This window comes from Cibotium barometz, chromosome 8 (assembly GCF_041138505.1).
Source record: "Cibotium barometz isolate CiBa-2024 chromosome 8, ASM4113850v1, whole genome shotgun sequence".
NCBI lineage: Eukaryota > Viridiplantae > Streptophyta > Polypodiopsida > Cyatheales > Cibotiaceae > Cibotium > Cibotium barometz.
Window position 1 is genome coordinate 20,424,932 of NC_141053.1, and position 27,564 is coordinate 20,452,495.

The window sequence follows — 27,564 nt, forward strand, 5'->3', positions numbered from 1 at the left end:
AGATATTATTCCATCCAAAAATATCTAAAATCTGAATAATCTCTCTCTAGAATATTTTCTCTCTCTAGGTAGAAACAAGATCTTTTATTACAGGGGGAAGATAGTGGACATCTTGAGGGGCTAGGGAGAAATCTTGAGGGGCTAGGGAGAAATCTTACATATATATGTATATACATATACATATACATATACATCAAATTACATATATACATACAAAACTTCCATATACATATATATAGGCCTACATATGTACATACAAAACGTTCATATATACATATATATATATAAGCTTACATAAATATGAATATATAAAACTTACATATGTATATATATATAGAACTTACATATATATATATGTATATATAGAACTTACACTTATATGTATATAAAAACTACAATCTCCTCACGCAAACACACAGACACACACATATATATATATGGGTTTAATGGGGTTCGCTAATCCATGAGGTCTTCTCATCTCATGTGAGACACACATAGATGATGAGGCCCATTTAAAAAAAAGGGAAAAAATGTACCCTTCATGTGTTGGCTTTGGGAGGGCACATTGCCCCTTTTTTGTGTTGAAATGCCTACAAGCCATTGGCGATCTCATTATCTTTCAGGCCTTCTTCCTTTTCTTGTTGCACACTTTTTACCTTTGCGCTGATGTGTGATGTGCTATGTCACTAGCTTACTGGAGCTTTTGTTTTGCTACTATGCCCTCTAGAAGCTAGTGCATGCGCTAGCTTTGGGAGGGCACACTGCCCCTTTTTTGTGTTGAAATGCCTACAAGTTGTTGTGATCTCATTATCTTTTAGGCCTTCTTCCTTTTCTTGCTATACACTTTTTACCTTTACAATGATGTGTTATGTGCTTTGTGCCTAGCTTATTGGCACCTTTGTTTTGCTACTATGTCTACTACGAGTCAATGCTAGCTAGCTCTAATTATTTAGCTATGTGGCATGGTTGTAAAGTAAGCAAAGGCTAAGACCAAGAAAGAATGTTGAATGTGAGTAAGGGGCATCATGCTAGCAGACGTAGCAGATCTACTTGAGGCGAGCCATGAGCTTACGGTAAGGGCAAGGGTAGGTGGGCCTCAGTGCTATCTCCTGTGGGGTCTTAAAGGCCCTTGTCAAACGGCATCAATGGATAGCATTGATCAAAAATCACGACGCCTTTTTTTGGCCGTCAGATAAAGTAAACTAGGGAAGTAAACTAGGGCAAGTAAAGTAAACTACAAAAAACTAGAAAAATTTCATCTTCATAGTTTACTTCCTAGTTTACTTTTTAGTTTACTTTTTAGTTTACTAAGCGGGCGCATAGTTTACTTCCTAGTTTTCTCAGCACTTCCTAGTTTACTTCGTGGGATGAGGGTGACTTTGGGTTTGGGACTTAGAAAAATTTGGAGCAAGATGTTATGTGGAAAATTGGATTTGAACTCGGGATCTTCAAGCAACAAAACCATGTGGTTTCAAGCCATTATATTTTATATTTTTCACCTCTAGTTTACTTTATCCGACGGCCAAAAAAAGGTGTTGCAATTTTGATCAATGACATCCATTGATGCCATCTGACAAGGGTCTTTAAGACCCTGGGAGATAATGCTAAGGGTAGGTGGGGGACAAGGTTCATGTACGTAATTGACATGTCAATAGACAAGGTTGACCATGGAAATTTTGCTACAGATGATGACGAGTTTCACGAGCAGGCAAGGCTAGTGTGCACGAGGGTGGTTGGATTGAGTTTAGCTTTGGGCAGGGCTAGGGGATACTTGGCAAGTTTTGATCAATTAGGGCTATTCCATAGTAGGGGCAAGGGGGGTTCAAGTTTAAGTGGGGAGATGGGCTGAATTTAGAGTTTTTCTAATTCAATGATAAAGAGAATATCAAAAAAAAGTTAATTAAAAATAAATACAACTTATTAAAAATTAAGGGGGGCAGGGGCCATTTTTGGGGGGGTAAAGAAAAAGAAACGAGCAAGCGGGGGTAAAACTAATAAAGCAGGAAACAAAGTGGGAGAGGGGGTGGGGTGGGATCAAGAATAGGGGGATTAAAATCAAAGAAACAACGAGTGACCTAGACCTTCCTCTAAGATGGGTTGATTGTTGTTGATAGTGTAAAGCACTCTACATATATGTTTATCTATGACACATGCACATAAAACACACACATATAGAACACAAACACATATATAGAACATGCACATAAAATAAACACATATATAGAGCATGCACATGGAATACACATGCACATGCACATAGAATACACGTACATAGCATGTGCATGCACACACATGCACATAGAATACACATGTACATAGCATATGCATGCACGCACATGTACATAGCATATGCATGCACGCACATGTGCGCACATATACATAGATGCATCCATGCACATGTTCATGCATAATGGGTAAGTGCATGTGCACATGCCATTTTTTAAGGTCTTACACATGGGAAACTAGGGGGATACATGCAACCCTACCCTGAGAGAAGGCCAATCACTTTTGCTCTCATGGTGCGAACAACCTGTCTGGCAATGCCCCTTATTTTTTAAACCCCACGTTTGGCTAGAGTATTGCAAAGCCCCATGGCATATCCGCACCAACCTAGCCTACCTCCCCATCTTCCAACGATGGGCATGGGACCTATTTTGCCAAGAACATCAAAAGAATCCAAAGCTACAATTCAACTTCCCATGGTTTAGTTCCCCCCCTTCTGGCTGCCCTTACATAGAAGAAATCATGATCGCCCAAACGACAGCCTTCAATTGCAAATACAAGCTGGTGCTGCCCAAGTCGGCCATCATTGCCACCATCCGCTTCTTTAACCTCATCATCACCTTACTATGACGTGATTCCAACATGGCATCACTATGATGAAGGTGACCAAGGCCTTGCATTCTACATCAACAACAAGGGCCCCACCCTTAAGCAACTCTTTGGATATTACGAGCACATTCAGTGGATGCTAGCTTGGCAACTTCAAACCTTCAAAGACATGATGGAGACAGTATTCTAGACAAGTTACAAAGCTTTCCATCGCTCTCCCCAATACCCCAAATGAAGACCATATCTGCTTCTGATTTTTCTGTCTGACCTCTTCTTATCTGCATACTACTTCTGTCTATCCTAGGCAGCTTTTATATCTTTGCAAATTGACTGCATCTGCTGCTCCATGTCGTCAAGCATCTCTCTGGACATCTCGACCCTAATCAATGGGTCAGCAGACCAAGTTAATGGAGTTAAGCAATCTTGTCCATACAGAGCTTTGAAAGGGCTCATCCCAATACTTCGATGATAAGAAGCATTGTAGACATGAACTCGACTAGGTGCAAATAGCTTAGCCACTTCTTGGGTTCCCTGCCCCACAACATGACCAAAGTATATCTTTGATTACTTGGTTTACCCTTTCTGATTGACCATCGGTCTCGGGGTGGTAAGCTGTGTTGAGATCCAAGAAAGTTCCTACTACTTCAAAAAATGCAGTCCAGAATCTTGACGTGAATTTGGGGTCTCGATCACTTACTATTCTTCTGGGTAGGTCATGCAATCTAAAGATTTCCTTGAGGAACACTCTGGCCACATCCACTGCAGTGTAGGTTTCTTTTACTGGAATCAAATGGGCAACTTTGGTTAGTAGTCTATCAACTACCACGAAGATGGAGTTGTAACCTGATTGCACTGAAGGTAATCCAGTAATAAAATCCATACTGATACATTCCCACTTCATCAGGGGGATGTCTAAGGGATGTAACTACCCATGCATTTTTACTCTCTCGGCCTTAACTTTCTGACAAGTCAGACATTGACGTACATGATTAAGCACATCCTTTTTTAGACCAAGCCAAAAGAAGCTTTTCTTCACAGACATGTAGGTTTTGATGAAACCTGGATGTCCTGTAAATAAGGCTGTCATGGGCTTCATTCAGAATTTGACCCTTAGTTCCCTCATCATTGGGAATGCATAGCCTACGATTATAATACATAATTCTATCATCCAGGTTGTACCCTTGAACTCGGTTCAACTCCTGTGGAGTTTTGCTTTCCTGCATGAGTAGGGTAGCAATAGGGCCAAAGAATCTATCCTGCATGATCTTCTCTCTTGCTTCAATAATCAAAGGATTTGACACTACAGTAATTGCAAGCAAGGAGGCTTTTCTGCTGAGGGCATCTACTACCACATTTTCTTAGCCTGGGCGGTACTTGATTTCAAAATCAAATTCTTGCAAGGTCTGCATCCACCTTCTTTGGCGGTATGTTGGATCCTTTTGAGTGAAGATCCACTTTAAGCTCTAATGATCTGTCTCATCAAAGTGAATCTTTGACCCAGTAGGTAATGTCTCCACAACTTCAGGGCATATACTAGTGAAAGTAGTTCCAGGTCGTGGTGGACAACATAATTTCTCTCATGCGTTTTGAGTTTTCGGGATTCATAGGCCACTGCATGACCTTCCTGCATGAGTGCACCTCCTAGGGCAAAACCAATAGCATCAGTTTACTACCTCAAAGGGTAGAGAGAAATCCGGCACAGCTTTAGAACGGGATTGGTTACCAAGGCGGTCGTCAGCTTATCAAAAGCACTCTGGCACCTGGTAGACCATGGAAACGAAATATTCTTCTTGAGAAGATTAGTTAGGGGAGAAGCTATGAGAGCATACTTTGGTATAAAAATTCTATACCAACCACTCAATCCCAAGAATCCTCTGACTTCTTTCATTGTCTTTGGTTCAGCCAATCTATGACTGCTTGGACTTTAGCGGAATCTGGAGAAATTCCATCTTTGGATACCAGAAAGCCCAAGTATTCAACATGGTCGGCAGAGAAAGTGCATTTGCTCCTTTTTGCAAAGAGTTGATGCTTCCTTAGAATCTCAATTACTTTTCTGACATGAGCTTCATGGTCAGCTGCATTCTTTGAGTAAATCAAAATATCATCAAAGAAAACAAGAACAAAATCATCCAAGTATTCTCTAAGAATGTCCTGCATTAAGCGATTAAATGTAACCGGGGCATTTGTCAATCCAAATGGCATGACGGTGAATTCATAATGCCCATACCGAGTATTGATGGCTGTCTTCGGGATATCTTGCTCATTAATCCTGATCTGATAATACCCTGATTTGAGATCTATCTTTGTGAAGATCTAGGCTCCACTTAGCCTGTCCAGAAGCTCATCAATTCTGGGGATAGGATACTTATTCTTAACTATCTCGCTGATTGAGGCCTCTGTAGTCCACACAGAGTCTAAGCGTTCCATCTTTCTTTTTCAAAAAGAGAACTCGCGTACCCCAAGGTGAAACACTGGGTCTTACAAACCCTTGTTCTAACAATTGTCTAAGCTGTTCCTTGAGTTCGATGGCTTCACGAACTAGCATTTTGTACGTGCGTGGCTAAGCTCCGGGGGTCAATTCTATCTCATGATCTACTTCCCGAATTGGAGGCATCTCTGTTAATTCTGTTGGGAATAAATCATCATAATCACTTAACCATTCAGGTTCTTTAGCTTTTAACTTTGTGTCCTACTGGATTCATTTTGACAACATAAATAAGCTGCTTCTTTCTAAGTCCTTTTAGTAACTTAGAAGCCTTTACTAACTCCTTTTAGTAACTTAGAAGCCTTTACTAAAATTCTTGGGGATCCTAAAATTCTGGTTCCTTGAACTTTATTTCCGTGAAGGTCATGGAAGGAAATGGTTTCATTATGACATTGAATGTCAGCTTGATTTTTGTGGAGCCAATCCATTCCTCCAAGGATCCCGTCGAAAACTCCCAAAGGTATAACTCTGAATTGACAGTCAGTTAAATTCCCATCTAGATTGAACTGTGAACTGACAGTGAGTTAAATTCCCATCTAGATTGAACTAAATATGATCTATCTCAAGGTGAGTGAAAAGAATCTTTCTACTGGCCAATTCAACTTGCATAGGTTTCCCTGATTTCTGTTCTAAGACTAGCTCACCCAAGCATCCTGGGGAAATGAAAGAATGAGTACTGCCTGAATCAATCAAAAGCTTAAAAGGCTTACCCTAATACTCAGCTGGAGTATGAATGATGGAGAATTGGCAATTTGGTCCTTGGTTTTCAATTGCTGCATAAATCTGTCCTCTTTCCTCTTCCACTACTTCTGCTCTATTGTGATTGCTCTGGCTGCTGCACTCTCTTTGGTGGTTGCCCCACTTCTGGGAAGGAGTTTTGCCGCTACTCTGGACAGAGGCAGATGGCTGATGAGCTGGAGTTCTCCTAGGATTGCCTTGATTTTGACGAGATGGACCCTGATTTGACTGATAGGAAGGGGCTGGTCTCTACACTCTCGGTCCTTGACTTCCTTGTCCACTTGACATGGCAGGAGTCGGGCAGTCTTTCAACTGGTGACCAAAACCTTGACATCTAAAACATCGGTTCTCACGTCTGAGCTCATCCCTCTGAGTCCTTGAAAGAGGTGGGGCTCCTGAGAAAGTGTTATGTGGGAAGGGTCTTCCTTCACTTCTGAATCTCCTAGTATCCTGATTCTGATTTAGGCCTTGCTGCCTCTTTGGGGGAGGAAAGTTTGAAGTACTTCCCGGGGTTTGGAATCTTTTAAAGTTAGAGGGTGTAGGCTTCGACGGAATCTTAACTACAAAGGCTTTGGCAAAGTCCTTTGCCATTCTTACAGCTTCAGCCCATTAAGACAGGTTTGGCATTCTTCGTTCATTCCTCGAATGAATCTGGCCACCAGCTACTCTTTATCCAATTGCGGGGAATATTTGAGGAGAAGGGCAAAAGCTTGATGGTACTCTTCAATTGTCCGGCTATCCTGCTTTAGTTCCAAGAACTCATTCATTTTAGTTTCAAGGAAGCTCGAAGGACAAAACCTCTTTCTGAGGTAAGCTTTGAGATCGGTCCAGGTCTGGGTATTTCGGTCGAGACGGTTAGTCTCGCAGTGATTCCTCCAGGCGACCCTGGATATTTCCACAATCTTTAACCTGGCGAGAGCCATCTTGCTTCTCTCATTGTAGCCAGTTACATCAAAGTATTCTTCCATAGCCTCAATCCACTTCTCCACTACTTCACCTAACTGCTTCCCTTCACCCTTGGTTGAAGGGACCAGGCTGGGATCTGTGCAGGGCTTTTCGAACATCCGGATCTAACTCTTCATCATCCGGTTAGAGGATCCGGTTGCCTTGCACAGGCCGCGCGCCTCATGATTCTGACAAAACAAGATTTTTGTCAACTTAACTTTGACAACAGATTTATGATTCTTTAATTTTTTGATTTATTCTTTAAACAGATAATTATTTCATCATACTTCATGAAACAAGATTTACTCTGATAATTTTATTAACCATATTCACAATCATGAAAATAATTTAAATTTTTTTTTGTAAAACATCGTTTATTATCAAAAGTTTTCGATATATACATAGAGCATCACGGCTCCCAAAATCACTGCCTTAATCGCATACGCATAAAGAAGCAAAACTACGAAGGAGACATACCATGGTACACATGATTCATTACAGAAAGAGGTGCTGTAATTCTACTTCTAGGAGGAAATAAAGCGGCTAAGAAGCCTAAAAACTCGGCATGAAATTCTGAAGTTCCTGGGTGAATAATCAAAGAGTTGTACATGGTGAACAAGCCCTAGCCTTATCAGAATCATGGCTAAGGAAATATTTTGCCTGAGCCTCTGATGATGACTGGTACTGACATTAATACATAGGATCAAGAAAGTAAAGACTCTCAAAATGACATGCGATTCTCACTCTGCTTACTCGGGTCGCAGAGTTGATGTGGTGCTCGAATGCAAAGGCTATCATATCCTGACTTTGGGAGAGTTCAGGAATGCCAGATAGATTCGGGGTATCCATCTATAGATTTTCAATTCAATTTATGAGTTTTTAATTTTTGAAGTTCATTCAACATAATATTAACAAGTGAAAACATTATTTTCCATATTTACTTTAAAATTTTAAGCAATTTCTGTTGCTGTTACGTAAATTTACAACAGCTCTGATACCAACTGTGGGATCCCACTGCCCCCTCTGCGCACCGGATTCTCGGCCAAGGTTTCTCACTCGGGGCCTCGCCCTCGAATGTTTGGGCACGAGACTAAGCTGGTGGTCATTCCGACAATCGAAACCGAGAAAATTTTCCATGCCCGAAAAACAAGGACAATGCCACCATTTTTTATTTTCTTAACAAATTTTTCTAACGAGATCAAGATACTAAACTAACCTTCATTTGATTAAATCAGATAGAAGGGAAACTATTACAGACTTAACTTGAAGGAATCAATGCCTTTTTCCTAATTGAATCAGGCATAGCCGTGTTGATCTATTCATTACAGAAGTCTTCGGGCTTTTATTTAACTACTCGAGTTCTATGCGTATTCCTATTAATCAATTTTATTATTAAAACTCTACTGATTCCAGCCTAACCCCATCCGGCCCATTGGTTAGCCACCGCCCAACCACTGGAATTAGTAGAACCAGAAAAGTACTCACCCACCCATAATTGAATGCCTTTCTTAACTTTTGCTTTAGAATACACATACGCACACACTCCTCTTTAAAGTTTAACTTTTAAAACAATCCATTGACAAACAATTATTGGTTACAGATGTCATAACTCAAAATTTCCATTCAATCCTTGTTTCTCACAAAACAGTATCACTCTAGACTCTCCGTTGAGACCAGCAGGTCAACAACGAGATCTAGTAACAGATTACAATAATTTTTTGGTCATCATATATATATATATCTTCCACAATATACGCATGGGTGTCCTAAGCACCGTGAGCCCGTGCATCGCCTGGTCAGAACCCTCCAGGATCGTCCTTAGGTGTCCTGGCACTTCACTCAGGGACCGCTTCGTTGGCCCTCGCCCATCATACCAGAAGCATACCATTTTTCACCATACTAAGGCTTGTCAAGACCTGGGTAGGTTTTTGCCGCGTGAGCCGTCCTTTGAACACTCCCCGCCAGTTGTTGCAAAACCGAACTTCCCTTAGAAAAACACATATACCAAATGCTCCCTCTAGCATTCTGGCGTAAGACAATCCTTTTTAAGAAAACAAGGTTTCTATGCAAGTTTTTAGTTTTTGATTTTCTTTTGAATACAATGGGTATATCTTAAATCCGTATTCCAATAATTCTAGATCATGGATCTAAAATTCCAACAGAATTTCTTGAATTCTGTAACCTTGATCCTCAGAATCAAGGGTCTTAACTTGATTTCATATTCGGTGGGTGATTTGAGTGAAACTTTCCTGAACTGGTCACATCGTCTTTTCTTGAAACTGATAAAGGAGATTAAGTCTTGGTCATAGTCTGATTCAGGGTTTGAGTTTGGAAAGGTTCTCCCTGAACTAACTTTCTCGAAGGGTAATATTTCAATTACTACTTTACTCAATTTCATTTATTGAGTATTTTGCTTAACTGAATTTAAAACTAATCATGAATTTAACTGAATTTAAAACTAATCATGAATTCTTATGAGGAATAAATTAATCATTTATTGAGTATTTTGCTTAACTGAATTTAAAACTAATCATGAATTCCTATGAAGAATAAATTAATCATTTTTCTAAAGTTTCGACTTTGATAGTTTTTCTGAATTTTCTCATTACCATCTTAGAGAATATGAAACGATAGAATTTTCTCTCACAGAGTATTTACTTATTCATCATGGGATTTAAACATAGGATTAAAGAGAACTCTTATTTTGATATAAAAATTTTGTATGTATCTATTTACGCATAAAATCCAACTTCTATGAAAATAATACTTTTATATAAAAGAAAATCCTTTTATGCATCTATTTATGTAAAAAAATCAATTTTGATAAAAGTAACACTTTTATAAATAAAAAAAATCTTTTATGCATCATTTTATGCATAAAAATCAATATTGGTGAAAGTAACACTTTTATAATAATAAAAAAATTCTTGTATACATAAGGATCAATATTGGTGAAAGTAACACTTTTATAATAAGAAAAATTCTTTTATGCATCATTTTATGCATAAGAATCAATATTGGTGAAAGTAACACTTTTATAATAATAAAAAAATTCTTGTATGCATAAGAATCAATATTGGTGAAAGTAACACTTTTATAATAAGAAAAATTCTGTTATGCATAATTTTATGCATAAGAATCAATATTGGTGAAAGTAACACTTTTATAATTTAAAAAAAATCTTTTATGCATCATTTTATGCATAAGAATCAATTAAGTAACACTTTTATAATAAAAAAATTATTTTCAATATGCATCTTTCTATGCATAGAATTTAATTCTAATGAAAATCACACTTTTATAATTAAAAAAAATATTCAATATGCATCTTTCTATGCATAGAATTTAAATCTAATAAAAATCACTCTTTTATAATTAAAAAAAATAACCAATATGCATGTTTCTATGCATAGAATTTAAATCTAATGAAAATCACTCTTCTATAATAAAAAAATAACCAATATACATCTTTCTATGCATAGAATTTAAATCTAATGAAAATCACTCTTTTATAATAAAAAAATAACCAATATGCATCTTTCTATGCATAGAGTTTAAATTTTAATAGAAATAACACTTTTAAAATAAAAATATTTCTACTATGCATTTTTCTATGCCTAGAATGAAAATAACACATTTAGAAGGATTACTCTTTTTAAATAATAAAAGATAAAACTTATTTCACAAAATTTAAGAAAATTTTACCATAACCTCCTTTGTATGGCTGACTATTTTTTAATTTTTTCTACCCTCAAGTTACTCAAAAATTATTCCAAATTGTTTAAAGCATTCTAAACTAATCAAATTTCATTTTTAAAAGAGAAACAGTATGAAAAGTTTAATTCTAACAATTTGATTACTTATCTAGGATAAAGAAAGGCTAGGATAAAGAAATTTGTTTAAAGCATTCTAAACTAATCAAATTTCATTTTTAAAAGAGAAACAGTATGAAAAGTTTAATTCTAACAATTTGATTACTTATCTAGGATAAAGAAAGGCTAAATTTAAGAATGAAGAGAGGGGAAAAGCCTTTCCAACAAGACATAACATCATTTTTTTCATTTTAAAGAAAATAAAAATTAGAAAACCATTAAAAAGAAAAAGTAGGATTTCTAGCTTACTTGAATTTCTGTGAGCTTTCCTTTGGCTTGATGGTCTACTCTTGTTTGCAACAAGAGTGGCAACCAATTCTTTTGAAGAGGGAAAGGTCAAAAACTAATGAATTATCAATAAATTCACTGTCTTTGGCTCTGGGGTGGAGTTGAGTAACAGTGTATAAAACACTATTAAGCTTCTACAAAGGGGATGGCTTCTATTTATAGGAAAAAGTGAGCTTCTAACCAAGCAAACTGATTCTAGACTTTTCCAAATCAGTTTGGTCCATTTTTGACCATTTTTGGGTCAGTTTAGCTTACTTTTTGGAACTAGACTTGAATAAGGAGAGAGGAGAGAGGAAATATCTCAATATTTGAGAATTTAAAACTCCACCACACATGGGAAATCGGTGCCTCCTTCATGAGGGGGAATCCCCGCTCTTGAGGTGTCAAAAATTCATTTTTTTAGTATTTCCTTTGGTCCTTAGTCCACTCTTCATCTTATGTGAGTATTTACTCATTTTTGGGAGGGGATTTCTTTATTTCTTCAATTTATCTCCTCCATACATTTGGATGAATTTGATTGGCCCCTTAGAACGTTAATTTAAAATTTTTAAAAAATCTAGACCCTTAGGATAAGGAATTTTGAACAGATTATAATTTATTTCTAATGCACCTTCTGAAAATCTTTTTGAACTTCTGTATTGGAAATTTTATTTTAATAAGAAGAGATATTATTCCATCCAAAAATATATAAAATCTGAATAACCTCTCTCTAGAATATTTTCTTTCTCTAAGCTAAAATAGGTAGAAATAAGATCTTATATATATATATATATATATATATATATATATATATATACATACATATACATATACATCAGATTACATATGTACATACAAAACGTTCATATATACATATATATATATAAGCTGACATAAATATGAATATATAAAACTTACATATGTATATATATATATAACTTACATATGTATTTATATATAAAACTTACATATATATATATATGTATATATAGAACTTACATATATATGTATATAAAAACTTCACATGTGGTCATCCTTTAAGCAATTTAGCAACTATGATAATTGAGATCTAATGGATGCATTTTCTAGCTCGTATGTCCTTTTGTGTTTACTGAAATTTTCCTTTTTTGTGTTGAGACACCTACAACAAGCGGCCATTAAAGCGACCCTCTCCACTTGGATATCATCTCTTTGTTCTATGATCTCCTCATATATATTGTTGAGATATCGAGCTCATCTAGTGAGGCGGTGGACACTGATGACCCGCTTGGGGGATAGGCCCCACACTTACACCACTGGCATGGTTGGTGAGATCTTGGATGATATGCGGCCAGTGGGATGACAGGCTGTGTGACAGCCATTCTAGAGACTGGCATAGTTATAGCGCCAGCTCATTTAGTCGAGTTCACACTATAGAGAACCCGTGTATGTATTGGTTGAGTACCTTTCATATTATGAGTACTCTTATCTTGTATATGGTGTGTTGAGTGTTGAGTAGAGAAGAAGAAGATTTTCAGCCTCTCACCTTGTGTGTTCTCTATTAGGGTTTTGTGAGTGTGTGTGTGTGTGCTTGCAAGAGCTCAAGCTCTCTTCCCCCCTGTATCTTTTCATGGTATCAGAGCCTGGTTTGTGCTAAGGGCTGAGCTGCAAGCAAGAGAACCACAGGAAGCGGTACGAGGGTAAGAGCTTCAACTACTCTTCCCTATTGTGTTGGTGACTACACCCTTGTCGGGAGCTCTACGGGAGGCACCGGCAAACGGTCTCTGATTGAGGAGCTTTCTTCGCGGGAGTAAAGCTATAGGGCAACTATATAGTCCTATCGGACTTCGATTTTCGGGCCGAAAACGCGTTTCGGGCGCGTCTGGACCTCCGTTTTTCAAAAAGCAGGCGATTTCGAGCACTGCCAGCGGGTAAGTCATTGATTCTCTGCAAAACCCTATTTTAAGAACTGCAGGAAGACAGATTGACTGTGCAGACACTGTGGGTGCTGCAAAGAGGTCTACAGTTGCCATTGGGTGTATGTATGCACATTGAAGTCACTGGTTGTGACATTTGAGAGTACTACAGTACCGTTGTAGAAAATACAGTATTTGTGCAAGAAAAACCAGAGTGCAGTTTCTGGTAAAATTGTGTGTTTGGCAAGATGTCTAATGATGGCATAACACAAATTGTGGCTGAGAAGCTGGATAAGAATAACTTCCATGCTTGGAGGTTCAGGTTGACGAATTTCTTGATGGGAAAAGGCTATTGGGACTACATAGAAGGTGAGCATGAAGAGGCACCGGAGATACCGGATATAAATCTGACTGTTGCAGATGTGAAAGAGTTTAAAGACTGGAACCAAGGAGCCAGGAAGGTTATGTATTGAGTATACAGGACACCATGATTGGGCACATTCAGGATGCCAAGTCCCCCAAGGAGGCGTGGGACACCTTGGTAAAGCTCTATGAAACAAATACCAAGGCACGTAAGATACAGTTGAAGAATGAACTTCATACTGTGGAGAAAAAGAGCATGTCTGTGAATGACTATGCGCTGAAGATAAAGGGTATTGTGGAATCCCTTGCATCTATTGGTGTGTCAGTAGATGATGATGACAAGGTGGAAGTCTGTCTACGTGGTCTCGGGCCACAATACAAGGCGTTCAAGACGTCCATTCAGACTCGGGAAGTCTACGTGGTCTCGGGCCACAATACAAGGCGTTCAAGACGTCCATTCAGACTCGGGAAAACATTCCCAACTTTACAGATTTGGTGTCTATGCTGATTATCGAAGAGAAGAGCTTGGGTGAAGACCAACAGTCTTCACAAAGCAAAAACAGTTCAGAGCAACAGGCCTTCTACACGAGTTCAGGAAGAGGACGAGGTAGAGGAGGCCATGGACGCGGTCAAGGAGGTGGCCAAACAGGTAATCAGAATTATGGCCAGCAGCAGCAGCAGCAACAACAACAGTCCCAGAATCAACAACAACAACAACAACACGCAGGTGGAAGAGGCAAATTCAGAGGCAGGGGGAGTCAAAGAGGCCGTGGAAATTGGCAAAGGCAATATAATGATGCACGTGAATGTTATTACTGTGGTAAGCCTGGACATGTGCAGGCAGAATGTTATAAGAAGCAGGCTGACATGCAAAACGGGAAAGTGCAGCAAAACAACTATGCATCCTCAAGCAGAAATAATGAGGATAATGAAAGGTTGTTTGTTATGCAGCATGTCGTGAATGCCATGTCTGAAAATGTTGATGCAGCACAAAAAGATAATGTATGGTATGTGGATTCAGGCGCTTCGAACCACATGACGAGTCATGGGGAGTGGTTCAAGGAGATGAAAAACCCGAAAAGACTAGGTTTTGTGGAAACAGGGGATGACACTGCTCATCCAATTGCCCACGTTGGAGATGTGCCATTATCTATGCAGGATGGCAAAGTGAAGTACCTTGCAGATGTACTTCATGTACCAAACATAACAAAGAATCTGGTTTCAGTTGGCCAGATGATTGAGCAGGGTTTGCAGGTTCGGTTTAACCCTGATGGGTGTTATGTTGAAGATTTCAAAGACAAGTGCAGGTTGGTTGCAAAAGGCAACAGAGTGGGCAGAATGTTTACGTTGAATGTAGACATGCCTGAAATGAGTGCTGCGATGTTTGCAAATGGTTCAGGAATTGTTGCAGACACAGACATTTGGCATAAAAGGATTGGACATGTAAATGTGCAGAGATTGAAGTCTATGCAGACAAAAGGAATTATGATAGGGCTGCCAAAATTTAAAGTGGAAGGTATGCAAAAAATATGTGAAGCATGCCAATTTGGGAAGCAAACAAAGCATGTGTTTCCACGTAACAGATATGTGAGCAGAAATGCACTAGATGTTGTGCATTCAGATGTATGGGGTCCTACGAAGACCATATCTATGGGAGGCTGCAGGTATTATGTGACTTTCATTAATGACCACACAGATATAGGCAATCCACCTGAGCATAGAGATATCTGGAGGAGTGGTACAGCTTGCAATCATCCCAAGGAGTGGCAAGCAGTCAGTTTCCACAAGCACGGATGCTCCAATAAGATATTCTTTTTCACATTTTAGAGCAGTGACTACTCCCAATATCTCCCTCTTGATCTGCAGATAATTTTGCTGGGGCAAATGCTCAGTACCTTTGCTCCGAACCTGATTACATACCTGTGATCATCCTCATCATCTTGCCCTACTGCCCATCCTATCCCAGTAGGACTAGTATCAACTGTTACAATCACTGGCCTTCCACACTCATAATCTACCTTCCTTAGAGTAGGTGATGATTGGAGTAGACATTTCAGCTTCCGCATAGCTTTAATATGTGCAGCACTCCATAAAAATCTCTGATTTTTTCTCAAAAGTTGGTAGAGAGGATCTGCTACATGTGCATAATGTGGGATCCATATAACATAAAAGACACATGCACCAAGAAATCTCCTCACCTCTGTAACATTAATGCATATCTCTTTCATTCTTTGTATCGCATCTATCTTGGCTGGACAAGGTCTGCGCCCATTAGTACTACAAAGATGCCCCACGATTAGTACTTCACCAACCCCAAACACTGATTTCAATCCAGACAAGTAAGATTCACCTCTTCAAGAGCCTGGATAGAATTTTACCACAATCTTTTATATGATTTGCCATAAACTTGCGGCACCCTTTCGAATCCAAATCCTTTTATATGATTTGCCACAAACTTGCGGCACCCTTTCGAATCCAAATCCCCATCTTTATCTTTTTCATCACCACCTTTTATGGGCACATCATCCAGAAAAGGCATAGTTATTTGTGGTATGAAGTCTCATAAGACTTTATTCATTCCATTCATCATATGCACCACTGAGTTGGTGGCTCCCTGTGGTAAGGTGCACATCCTTACCAAACCCAAAGGAGTTTTCATTGTGGTCATGTCCCTGCTTTGTATATCCAGCTGGAACTGATAATATCCCGAATACAGATCACCCATAGAGTATATAGCTTTCCCTGCAAATGCTTCTGCAAACTCGTCCACAATCGGACCTGCTCCCACATTCCTGATTGTGACCTTGTTTACAGGTTGCATGTCTTGAATGAAGCACAATGCTCCATTTTTCTTTGGCACGGTAAACCATCTGTTGGAGTATGGAGCGCATGATGGCTCCAAAATTCCCATCCTGATCTTTTCTTTTAGTAATTCCATCAGCTTTGGCAAGAGAGCTTTTGGTACTGGAATCGGCCGCCGCAGGTTCCAGGGCACATGTGGAACAGTGAAGATCACCATTGGCGCCGCGCTATCACGCTTGGATCAACATGCGGCTGAAAAGCAAAGGCCTTCCCATGTTTTACAAGCATCTCCTCAAAGCATTCCTTTTCAAATGGTAGCAAGAAATCCTTGTCACTGATCTTCAGCTCTTTTAGGGTTTCTTGTGTAAACTTATGCCCAATTTTCTTCGGATCTCTGAGATTCGGTTGCATAGAGGCTTCATCTATCTTCTCCTTGCTTTCTGGTGGCACAGCAGGGGCAAGGCAACTGGTTTCACCTTCTTTGCAACTGTTTTATACTTTGTATCAACACGAGCATTCATCTCACAATACATGTTTTTACATTCCATTCCCTTAAATTCCCGGATTATATCATACATCCCCACAGATGACACTTTTACCATCTCATTCCCACCCTGTAAGCATGCACATTCCATGGCAAAAAGCTCACCCATAGTATCCACAAATGACACCTCGTCAAGCACACCTGAAATAAACTCATTTTTCTCCAAAAGACCACACTGCTCAAGACTTTTTTGTACATTTTGTACATATCGACGCATACCACGCTTCAAATCCTTACTTTTTACGAAGACTATTGACAATAGCTAGAGAATCTCTGAAAGTTTGCTGAAAAGTTATTTACATTGATTGAGTCCTGCGAGAACTCATTGCCCCTTGTACCATTGCGATCCCGCTTTACAATGGCACCTGGCCAAAATCCCTCATCTCCTTGTAGTTCATGAATTCTCTGTTTATCTTTGGGAGTGACTGTTCTCGAAGAGACTCACGGTTCCTTTCATGGTGGTTAATGCAAACTGTCAAGAACTGAACAGCTTTCTTGCCATCTTTACTCCTTATTCTTGCATATGCTGAGCCATCATCTAAGACTTTTGTCTCCATCCTCACAGCTGTAATATAGGGTTGCCCAAGGATGAGGGGATACGATGACATCTCCTGGACAAAGAAGTTCTGATCATCTTTCACATCCCCTATAGTTATCCTTACATTTGGACAGGCTGCATAGAGCTCTCCAGATGAGTTATTAGCCGCCTTAATCATCCACCCATGATCTACATCCATTGGCCACTTACATTTGTTGTAGAGGTTTTTAGCCATAAGATTTATTTCAGACCCATGATCGATTAAGGCAACATACGGCTCTTCCAAGTCTCCTATCTTGACAAGGGTTTCTGTGGTGGCCCTTTCCCAATGGTTCCTAGAGTAATGACTTTTTGCAAGAACTTCTTTTTCATCACCCTCATCCACAAAGCGCACTTGTCGTGCCCCTCCAGTAGAGTGACTGCATTCCACCACATTCTCTCTCTCTTCCTTTTGCTGTACCTGTACTCCATGAGTCTTGGAAGTGCTTGTCTCCCCCTATGATGGAATAGATTCAATTATGGACTGCCTTTTCCTTCGTATAATATCAATTATCTCATGGAATTCTTTCTTTGCAATCCCCAAGACTTCCCCTAGTGTAAATTCCACCCTACTGTTTAGAATCCTTTCTTCTAGCACCTTTTTGAGATCCATTGCGGCTTCAATATCAGATTGGAGCTTGTAGAGCGGACTTTTCCCTTTACCCTTCTCCTTATCATGCTTCATCTTTGCTGGCGCTTCTTCCATTGATACTTCCTGTGGAGGCTGGTTATGTGGCGGAGGCACATGTGATGGCCTAGGGTCCTTCTTTCCACTACCACACGAGTGACCCTTTTTGATCACCCTCCTTCCTCATTTTCCCTCTTACGCTTTTCCTTTATTTGTGCCTCATTATTCTGGCATTTTGCAATGTAGGCATGAACAGATAAAGAATCCACAGGTTCTTCCCAGCCAGTCTCAAGACGTATACAGTCTCCTGCCTCATGCAAAGCCTGCTTAGACACCTTCTTTGACGCAATTAGCTCCATTGTTGATGGCCAAAAATCTTCATTCTCATAGTCTTCATCCTTTTCAGATTCCTACTTTGATTGGCTGGCCTTTTACCCATAGGTTGCTGCCTCAACCATAGAGATGGCATGGCTGGCAGCCATATCTTCAACCAGTTTTTTCATCCCTCCTTTTCCAAAGTTTGTGTTTAACGAAAGACTAGTCTCTGTAAGGTGGATTTTTCCATCTTTGAAAAATACAAGTTGGTTTCTGAGAGCTTCCTTATAGCTGGCACAGTCTTTTTTTGCATGTTCTGGGTCATCACACCATATACATCTGAATGTAAACCCTTCCTTGCTTTGAGGCTTTTGCATAGAAGCCTGCCCTAATGGTAGCCCTTTTTCCTCAATCTTGGACACCTTCAATTTTAGGTCTCGTATGCCCTTAATAAGCTCATCCATCGGCCCTTCTACCTTTGGGATTGCAGCAGCAGGTTTTGGTAGATTCTCAGGGGAAACAGTTATAGGAGTTGCCAAGCTCATTACCATTTTATCCCTCCTTCGCTGCCGCTTTGCTAGCATGGTGACCGCATCCTCGACATCATTCCAATCATTCTTTAGCCCCTGCTCTATATCCTTATCCTCAAGGAGAATTTCTAGTTTTTCTTGGAGATCTTTCCCAGCTGCTTGTAAGAAGAGCTCTGTTTTTTCCCTGTCTAAGGTTGTGCGCTCAATCTTTGACAGCTGGGCATAGCGCTTCTCAAACTCTCTTAGCAACTCTGTGGCAGAAATTCCAATTTTGGGTTTTGTAACCCACTCCAAGAAAGTTCGCTTGGTCACCCGCTCGGAATCCTCCATGAAATAATCATCCTTCAAAGCAAGCTTGAACTCCTCCCAATTTCTGCCACCATGTGCTGCCTGTAATCCTCTTATGCGCTCTCTTATTTCGGGAACACATACTAGCTCAAAGTTTCGAACCATATCCTCCTCAGTCACCCTGTTTAGCTCCTTTTCCTTTGTGTAATTGCGTAGGTACTTTGTGATGTCTTTACCATCAAATTGATCCACCTTTTTCACAATTGACTACAGTGCTTTAGTCGGAAAAATTTGCCCCCTCTCAGCCACTTGCTGCTGTTGCATATACATAGTAAACATCTGAAACATTTGCATAACCCCAGGGTCAAAACGAACCCCCTGTCCCTCAGGATTCTCAGCCATAGCTTGCACTGTGTATTTCACCACTAACTCTCACCCCAGCAGTTTCACGTCGGGTTCACCAAAGCTGTCGCTCGTGAGACTTCTGGCTGTGAGAGTAGCTTCAAATCCCAGCAAGGAAACAGAATATATAACTCTTCAAGGGGGTTATGACATCTCAATTTTGGTCGACATGTGCATGTGCCAATTCACTTCAAAGCAACCCCAAATTCAGCTTGATGAATGCATATACATTACGAGTCAAGAGCATGACCCGCTTCAAGCATAGATCTCCTGACCCTTTATCCAAGTGCCTCATACATGTAGGCATAGCACAATCTTCAAAAGATTCCCATATACATGTGACCATTCACATCACATGTTTAACATAATGTCAACATCACCATTTCAAGATGACTCTTGATCTCATGAAAACCTGCTTTCAGATTCCAACAACTCACAAAGCAAAAGATGGCATATGGCATATATACATCATCACATGATTTCCAAAACCCAAGGAAACATATAACATTATGACATTAAGACCTTTGCAAGCGATCTCCCTCGCTCATCTACACCCCGACTCCACACTCGCACAGGCGGCTCCCAGTGCCTTCAGCTACTGCTGCTCTTCGCTCCCCCCCCCCCCCCCGGCGCTTCACTCACACAAGGCGGCTCCAGTCGTGAGCTCCTCTTCGCCTGCACACTCCCTTCGCACGATCACCCGGGTGCCTTTTTGTACAAGTCTCCAGCCAGCGACCTCCAGCTTACGAGGCGACAACACTACCTTCACTACTTCTCCTGTTTGCCGAACCCGAGGCCCCTCTAGATGGCTAATTCTTCCTTTTCCACTAGCTCACCCACCTTCCACGCCTTCGCCACCTTTCTGGAACCTCTGCTGGCAAACAAATAAGACCTCCACATATCTCTTCTAATTATTGGCCACCTGTATCATATTTTATTTATTTTTAAAGCTCAATAATGGCCACTAATGCCCTCTACATCACCTTGTTTCAAGTTCAAGTGCGGCATCCACGACTTTCTTCCAGAACAGATGTAAGAAGTGCCCACAGCTCATAGTCAGCAGCATCAACTTACCAAACACATCAATTCCATCGGAGCCATGCACTGTCGATCATTGCCACACGCTTGCTAAAAATGGAGTGCCATCTCTGCATCCAAAACCAGCCCCATATTGACCAACCATCATCACATTCGGAGTTTCCGGCACACTTTCACATGCAGGCATCACCATCAACTCGTAAAAAAACATAAAACCACCCACTCTGTACATTTGCCAGGGCATTCAGAGCAAAGCTTATTCATAAACCACGCACACCATATGTACACAGGCACAGGGACTTCTACTGGCCCTCGGAATATCATGTACAGTGTGGCACTTAATCCCATGCATCTGGATTTGCATTTGATGGCCTCACATGCATGGTTTCACACCATAGACGTGCCATGGCACGACAACGCACAAACACAGACACACACACACACATATATATATATATATGGGTTTAATGGGGTTCGCTAATCATGAGGTCTTCTCATCTCATGTGAGGCACACATAGATGATGAGGCCCATTTAAAAAAAAGGGGGGAAAATGTACCCTTCATGTGTTGGCTTTGGGAGGGCACATTGCCCCTTTTTTGTGTTGAAATGCATACAAGCCATTGGCGATCTCATTATCTTTTAGGCCTTCTTCCTTTTCTTGATCTTTTCTTGTTGCACACTTTTTACCTTTGCGCTGATGTGTGATGTGCTATGTGCCTAGCTTACTGGAGCTTTTGTTTTGCTACTATGCCCTCTAGAAGCTAGTGCATGCGCTGGCTTTGGGAGGGCACACTGCCCCTTTTTGTGTTGAAACGCCTACAAGTTGTTGTGATCTCATTATCTTTTAGGCCTTCTTTCTTTTGTTTCTATACACTTTTTACCTTTACAATGATGTGTTATGTGCTTTGTGCCTAGCTTATTGGCACCTTTGCTTTGCTACTACGTCTACGAGTCGATGCTAGCTCTAATTATTTAGCTACTACATCTACAAGTCGATGCTAGCTAGCTCTAATTATTTAGCTACGTGGCATGGTTGTAAAGTAAGCAAAGGCTAAGACCAAGAAAGAATGTTGAATGTGAGTAAGGGGCATCATGCTAGCAGATGTAGCAGATCTACTTGAGGCGAGGCATGAGCTTACGGTAAGGGCAAGGGTAGGTGGGCCTCAGCGCTATCTCCCGTGGGGTCTTAAAGGCCCTTGTCAGATGGCATCAATGGATAGCATTGATCAAAAATCGCGACGCCTTTTTTTGGCCGTTAGATAAAGTAAACTAGGGCAAGTAAACTAGAGCGAGTAAAGTAAACTACAAAAAACTACAAAAAATTCTTCTTCATAGTTTACTTCCTAGTTTACTTTTAACTTTACTAAGCGGGCATAGTTTACTTCCTAGTTTACTCAGCACTTCCTAGTTTACTTCGTGGGATGAGGGTGACTTTGGGTTTGGGACTTAGAAAAATTTGGAGCAAGATGTTATGTGGAAAAGTGGATTTGAACTCGGGATCTTGGATCACCATTAGAAACATCTTACCACTACACTATACCTTCAAGCAACAAAACCATATGGTTTCAAGCCATTATATTTTATATTTTTCACCCCTAGTTTACTTTATCCGACGGCCTAAAAAAAGGCCTTGCAATTTTGATCAATGACATCCATTGATGCCATCCGACAAGGGTCTTTAAGACCCTGGGAGGTAATGCTAAGGGTAGGTGGGAGGCAAGGTTCATGTATGTAAGGCTGGGGTGAAATTGACATGTCAATAGACAAGGTTGACCATGGAAATTTTGCTACAGATGATGACGAGTTTCACGAGCAGGCAAGGCTAGTGTGCACGAGGGTGGTTGGATCGAGTTTAGCTTTGGGCAGGGCTAGGGGATACTTGGCAGGTTTTGATCAATTGGGGCTATTCCGTAGGGGCAAGGGGGGTTTAAGTTTAAGTGGGTAGATGGGCGAATTTAGAGTTTTTCTAATTCAATGATAAAGAGAATATCAAAAAAAGTTAACTAAAAATAAATACAACTTATTAAAAATTAAGGGGGGGAGGGACCGTTTTTTGGGGGGGTAAAGAAAAAGAAACGGGCAAGCGGGGGTAAAACTAATAAAGAAGGAAACTAAGTGGGAGAGGGAGTGGGGTGGGGTGGGATCAAGAATAGGGGAGTTAAAATCAAAGAAACAACGAGTGACCTGGACCTTCCTCTAAGACGGGTTGATTGTTGATAGTGTAAAGCACTCTACACCTATGTTTATCTATGACACATGCACATAAAAAACACACACATATAGAACACAAACACATATATAGAACATGCACATAAAATAAACACATATATAGAGCATGCACATGCACATAGAATACACATGTACATAGCATGTGCATGCACACACATGCACATAGAATACACATGTACATAGCATATGCATGCACGCACATGTGCACACACATACATAGATGCATCCATGCACATGTTCATGCATAATGGGTAAGTGCATGTGCACATGCCATTTTTTAAGGTCTTACACATGGGAAACAAGGGGGATACATGCAACCTTACCCTGACACAAGGCCAATCACTTTTGCTCTCATGGGCAAACAACCTGTCTGGCGATGCCCCTTATTTTTGAAACCCCATGTCTGGCTAGAGTATTGCAAAGCCCCACGGCATATCCGCACCAACCTAGCCTACTTACCCATCTTCCAACAATGGGCATGGGACCTATTTTGCCAAGAACATCAAAAGAATCCAAAGCTACAATTCAACTTCCCATGGTTTAGTTCCCCCCCTTCCGGTCGCCCTTACACAAAAGAAATCATGATCGCCCGGATGACAGCCTTCAATTGCAAATACAAGCTAGTGCTGCCCAAGTCGGCCATCATTGCCGCTTCTTTAACCTCATCATCACCTTACTATGCCGTGATTCCAACATGGCATCACTATGACGAAGGTGACCAAGGCCTTGCATTCTACATCAACAATGACCCACCCTTAAGCAACTCTTTGGATATTACGAGCACATTCAGTGGATGCTAGCTTGGCAACTCCAAACCTTCAAAGACATGATGGAGACAGTCTTCTAGACAAGCTACAAAGCTTTCCATCGCTCCCCCCAATACCCCAAATCACTGTATGATTTCTCCCGCACCTACTCCCTCTACACCCGTTTCTTTAACCTCATCATCACCTTACTAGCTATTGTAAAAAAGTGAGGTCTTGTATATAAGTGATTTGAAGAAATATGGAAGGATATACAATCCCATTATCACATTTGAGTCATCTTCTTCTCTCTTTCTCTCTTGTGTGGTGATGGTTGTGTTGAGCTTGTTTGCTATGAATGCTTGCTTGCTTGATTATGCATGTGTGCTTGTAGGTGATGCTCTCCATCTCTCTCTCTCTCTCTCTCTCTCTCTCTCCATGCACACGTGAAGGTATTGAGGTAGTGGTTGAGTTTTACATAGCTCCTTCCCTCTTTGCTCTCTACCTAGCACATGAAAGCTCCACTTGAGTGACACAAGTGGTGGTGGAGTGAACCCCTAGCGGCTTCTCATCGAGGAGTTAACCCTCGTAGGGTTGGCTAGTTGCTGCATGCCCCTGAATCAACCCTTGCATCTTCTCTTCGCTTTTTCTCTCCTCATGCAAGGTGAATGTTCATTTTGGTGAACATCTCACAAAAATATGTACACGAAATAATGATACGTAATTGTGTAGAGAAGAAGTGAGGAGTAGCTAGGAGCAACAAGCATGGCCATGAGTAGCCTAGTCTTATGGCTAAGTGTAAGAAAACATATAGATATACATGTCTATAATGGAGGTTAAGAAGTTGGTTTAAGAGACCTTGAGGGTTGAGCAATGGAGTATTAGAGCTGGAGGCCATTATGCATGTAGATAGAGTAGAATTAGATGCCATCATGTAGATGGAGCAAAGTTGGAGACCATCATGTAAAAAAAACTTGGAGGCAATTGTATAGATGCATTTTTGGGTGCAAGCAAGTGTAAATATATAAAAAAAGGCATATATAGAAATTCATTAAAGCTTATAAAATTACCCATGAGAATGTTGCTTTATGGTAATGTTATGTGTATGGCATATTACTTATGATAAGAGTATATGGTCTTATGTATAAAGATTATACTTTTTTACATATTCTTAAGAGCATATATATAATACCAGCCACTAATTCATAGCTTCCATTTTAGGCTTTGTATAGGACCTAACAACAGTGATAAGCTCAAGCACTAGAGCTTCCTCCATTATGCAACTATGTTGTGTTTTTACCAAAGTTAATTATGTATAAGGGGTAGCACAGATGAGAGCTATAGAGGTTCAAAGAAGGTCATGGCTATTATGTGCAAGCAATGAGAGAGAGAGAGAGAGAGAGAGAGAGAGAGAGAGAGAGAGAGAGAACTCAAAAACGATAGAGAGAGATTGTTGCATGACTCTATGATGTGATTGTATTGATTTCAAAGTACACCGGTTGTTGCTAATTGTCTACACAAGATTGGGTAATATGTGATTACTAATTGTGTGAATCGCACACTTCTAGGTATATGTCATTATACAACCTTCAAGCACAAACAAAGGAGATTATCAAGTGAGATGGAAGTAAGCAATATGTGCAACATTCAGTGGTGGTTGAGGAATCAACAATTGTCCTCATCCGTACTAGTTCACAAGTGAAATCATCAATATACCCTACCACTTCTCAAGTGTAATAAGATGTGATGGAAATGTTAGTGATCAAGTACATGCACATTTTTATAGGTTGCAACCCTTATCTTTTGACTCACATAACCACACATAACAGTGACACATGGCACACTCAGTGATATCACTGCTTACATACACACATATATAATATCAAGTACATGCACATTTTTATAGGTTGCAACCCTTATCTTTTGACTCACATAACCACACATAACAGTGACACATGGCACACTCAGTGATATCACTGCTTACATACACACATATATAATATCTAGCCTTAAGAGGCTGTTCACACATAGTACACTTAAACACATAAAGAGTGTTCACACCTAGGAGGGTGTTCACACCTACAAATTCACATAACACATAAGGTTGTAAACACACTATGAGGTGGATACACTCAAGTATGACGGACACGAGGTGGACTACGAAACCCAACAAACCCCCTTCGGAGTCAGCGAGGTGTTATGTGGGTAGCATTCATATTCATGATGATTTGGGCCCACAATTGTACACATGATACAATAGATCACAGTGTACCAACAGTTGAAACTCTCATGCAAGGCTTGATAGGAGCTTGACCACACATGAAATCCCTCAGCTCCCAGAACTAGCCCCCCTTTACTCTATGCGGAGAGTAGTTTGGCATCATAGTGGAAACACACACAACCTAACAAAGAAATACACATTTTAGGTGGACTACCTGAACAAAAAAAACATAGAAAACTAAATGAAAACGTCGAGAAAGAGGGATCCCTCCTCACTTGAAAGAGTGTCAATGAACGAGATGCCTTTTACGACGGAGTTTCCATGACTCCAATACTTGAGTCTCGTGGATGGAAATGGGTGTTTAGTAAAATATGTTGTGTCAAATGATGAGGCCGATGTTGGTGTCAAAGAGACCATGCCAATGCGGTAGAAGCATTTGATGAAGCGTAAGAACGCGTGAAGCCCAAAAATTATTTCCCTTTTTTCCCATGTGAATACACATAAAAAAGCTTTTGATATTAAAAATATTTGAAATGTTGAAGCCTTTCTGACAAGGTTTTGAAAACCGTCTGGTTTGTGCACATGGGCAGCAGCGCACCGATCGGAAGGAGGGAGGCTACAGAGGTGCGCACATGCCACACGGACGAGCTCTTCAGGTGGCGTGCATCTAGGTCGCGCAGGTGTGTAGGCGCTGGAGAGGTGAAAGAGAGTAGTCACAGTCATCGACGGGAGCTGTGACTGTCGACGGACGCTGATGTTGCAGAGGCGGAACAGAAGCATTATATGCAGGGCTGAAGCGTTTAAGTGCTGGCTCTGTTGCCAACAAGCTACAGGTTAGTATACGATGGTGATGTTGCCAGGCGCTGCACAATGGCGAGTGGTAGCCCTGATGTGAAGCCGGCAGTGTATGGGCGTGTGGGTACAGCAGAACCTAGCTCCACTGGAGAGATGGCGGGGCTGTAAGCTCGCCACTGAGATAGGTGACTGAGGCGACGGTAGCCTAGGCTAGTGCTCATGGTGGCAAGGCTGCTACAGGATTTTCGTTAAATCTGGGGTGCCTGTACACGTGGCACCCTGTTTCCCAACCTCTAGCCCCTTGAACACCATGTTTAAACATAGTGTTTAAATTTTTGTTTAACCAAAGTTTGAACCTTCTGCGTAACCCGTTACCCCCTGCTTTGGAACGGCAAGTGTTCCCGTCAAACGACACACATTTGAATATATTGTGCAAACAATAATGTTTAAACACATGTTTATTAAAAAAGAGCCACGTCACCAGCGTAAGCGGTGCAATTGGTGACATGCCGGTCGAATAGGGTGCACGTTGCAGGGCACCCCGATATCTAATGAGAGCCCTACTACAGCTGTCGTGAAGAAGCTTACATCTTCAATGTGACGGAGTTCAACAAGCACTATGGTCTGGTGGTAGGCTTTATGTGGGACACCAAAAAGAAGACAGTAACACCAGTGCGATAGAAGACGTGATGTATACAAGCATGCACATAGAGCACATGTGAGAGCTATGGACGTTCAAAGAAGGCCATGGCTATTGTGCGCAGGCAATAAGAGAGAGAGAGAGAGAGAGAGAGAGAGAGAGAGTACTAAAAAATGATAGAGATTTTTACATGACTCTAAGATGTGATTGTATGGATTTCAAAATACACCAAGTACATGCATTTTCATAGGTTGCAAACCTTATCTTTTGACTCACAAAGATATGGGACTGGGCCCCAACTCCAGGAAAATGGTGCAAGTACTCTTTGGAAATGCTATGGCAAGGGTAACTATCAATGGTAATTTAACTAAATCCTTTAAGTTGACCCACTCCATTCGACAAGGATGCCCTTTA

General features: G+C 40.6%; 1 protein-coding gene across 1 annotated transcript in view; it reads left to right on the forward strand.

Annotated features, from left to right (window-relative positions):
• Nucleotides 1-26,678, forward strand: part of LOC147636014 (uncharacterized) — a 97,320-nt gene extending 70,642 nt beyond the window's left edge. Inside the window, exons 3-4 of the mRNA XM_086802058.1 lie at nucleotides 26,271-26,395; nucleotides 26,549-26,678. Of these exons, the coding sequence (XP_086658184.1) occupies nucleotides 26,271-26,395; nucleotides 26,549-26,678 (255 nt within the window). The remainder of the gene's footprint in view (nucleotides 1-26,270; nucleotides 26,396-26,548) is intronic.
• The last annotated feature ends 886 nt before the right edge of the window (nucleotides 26,679-27,564 follow it).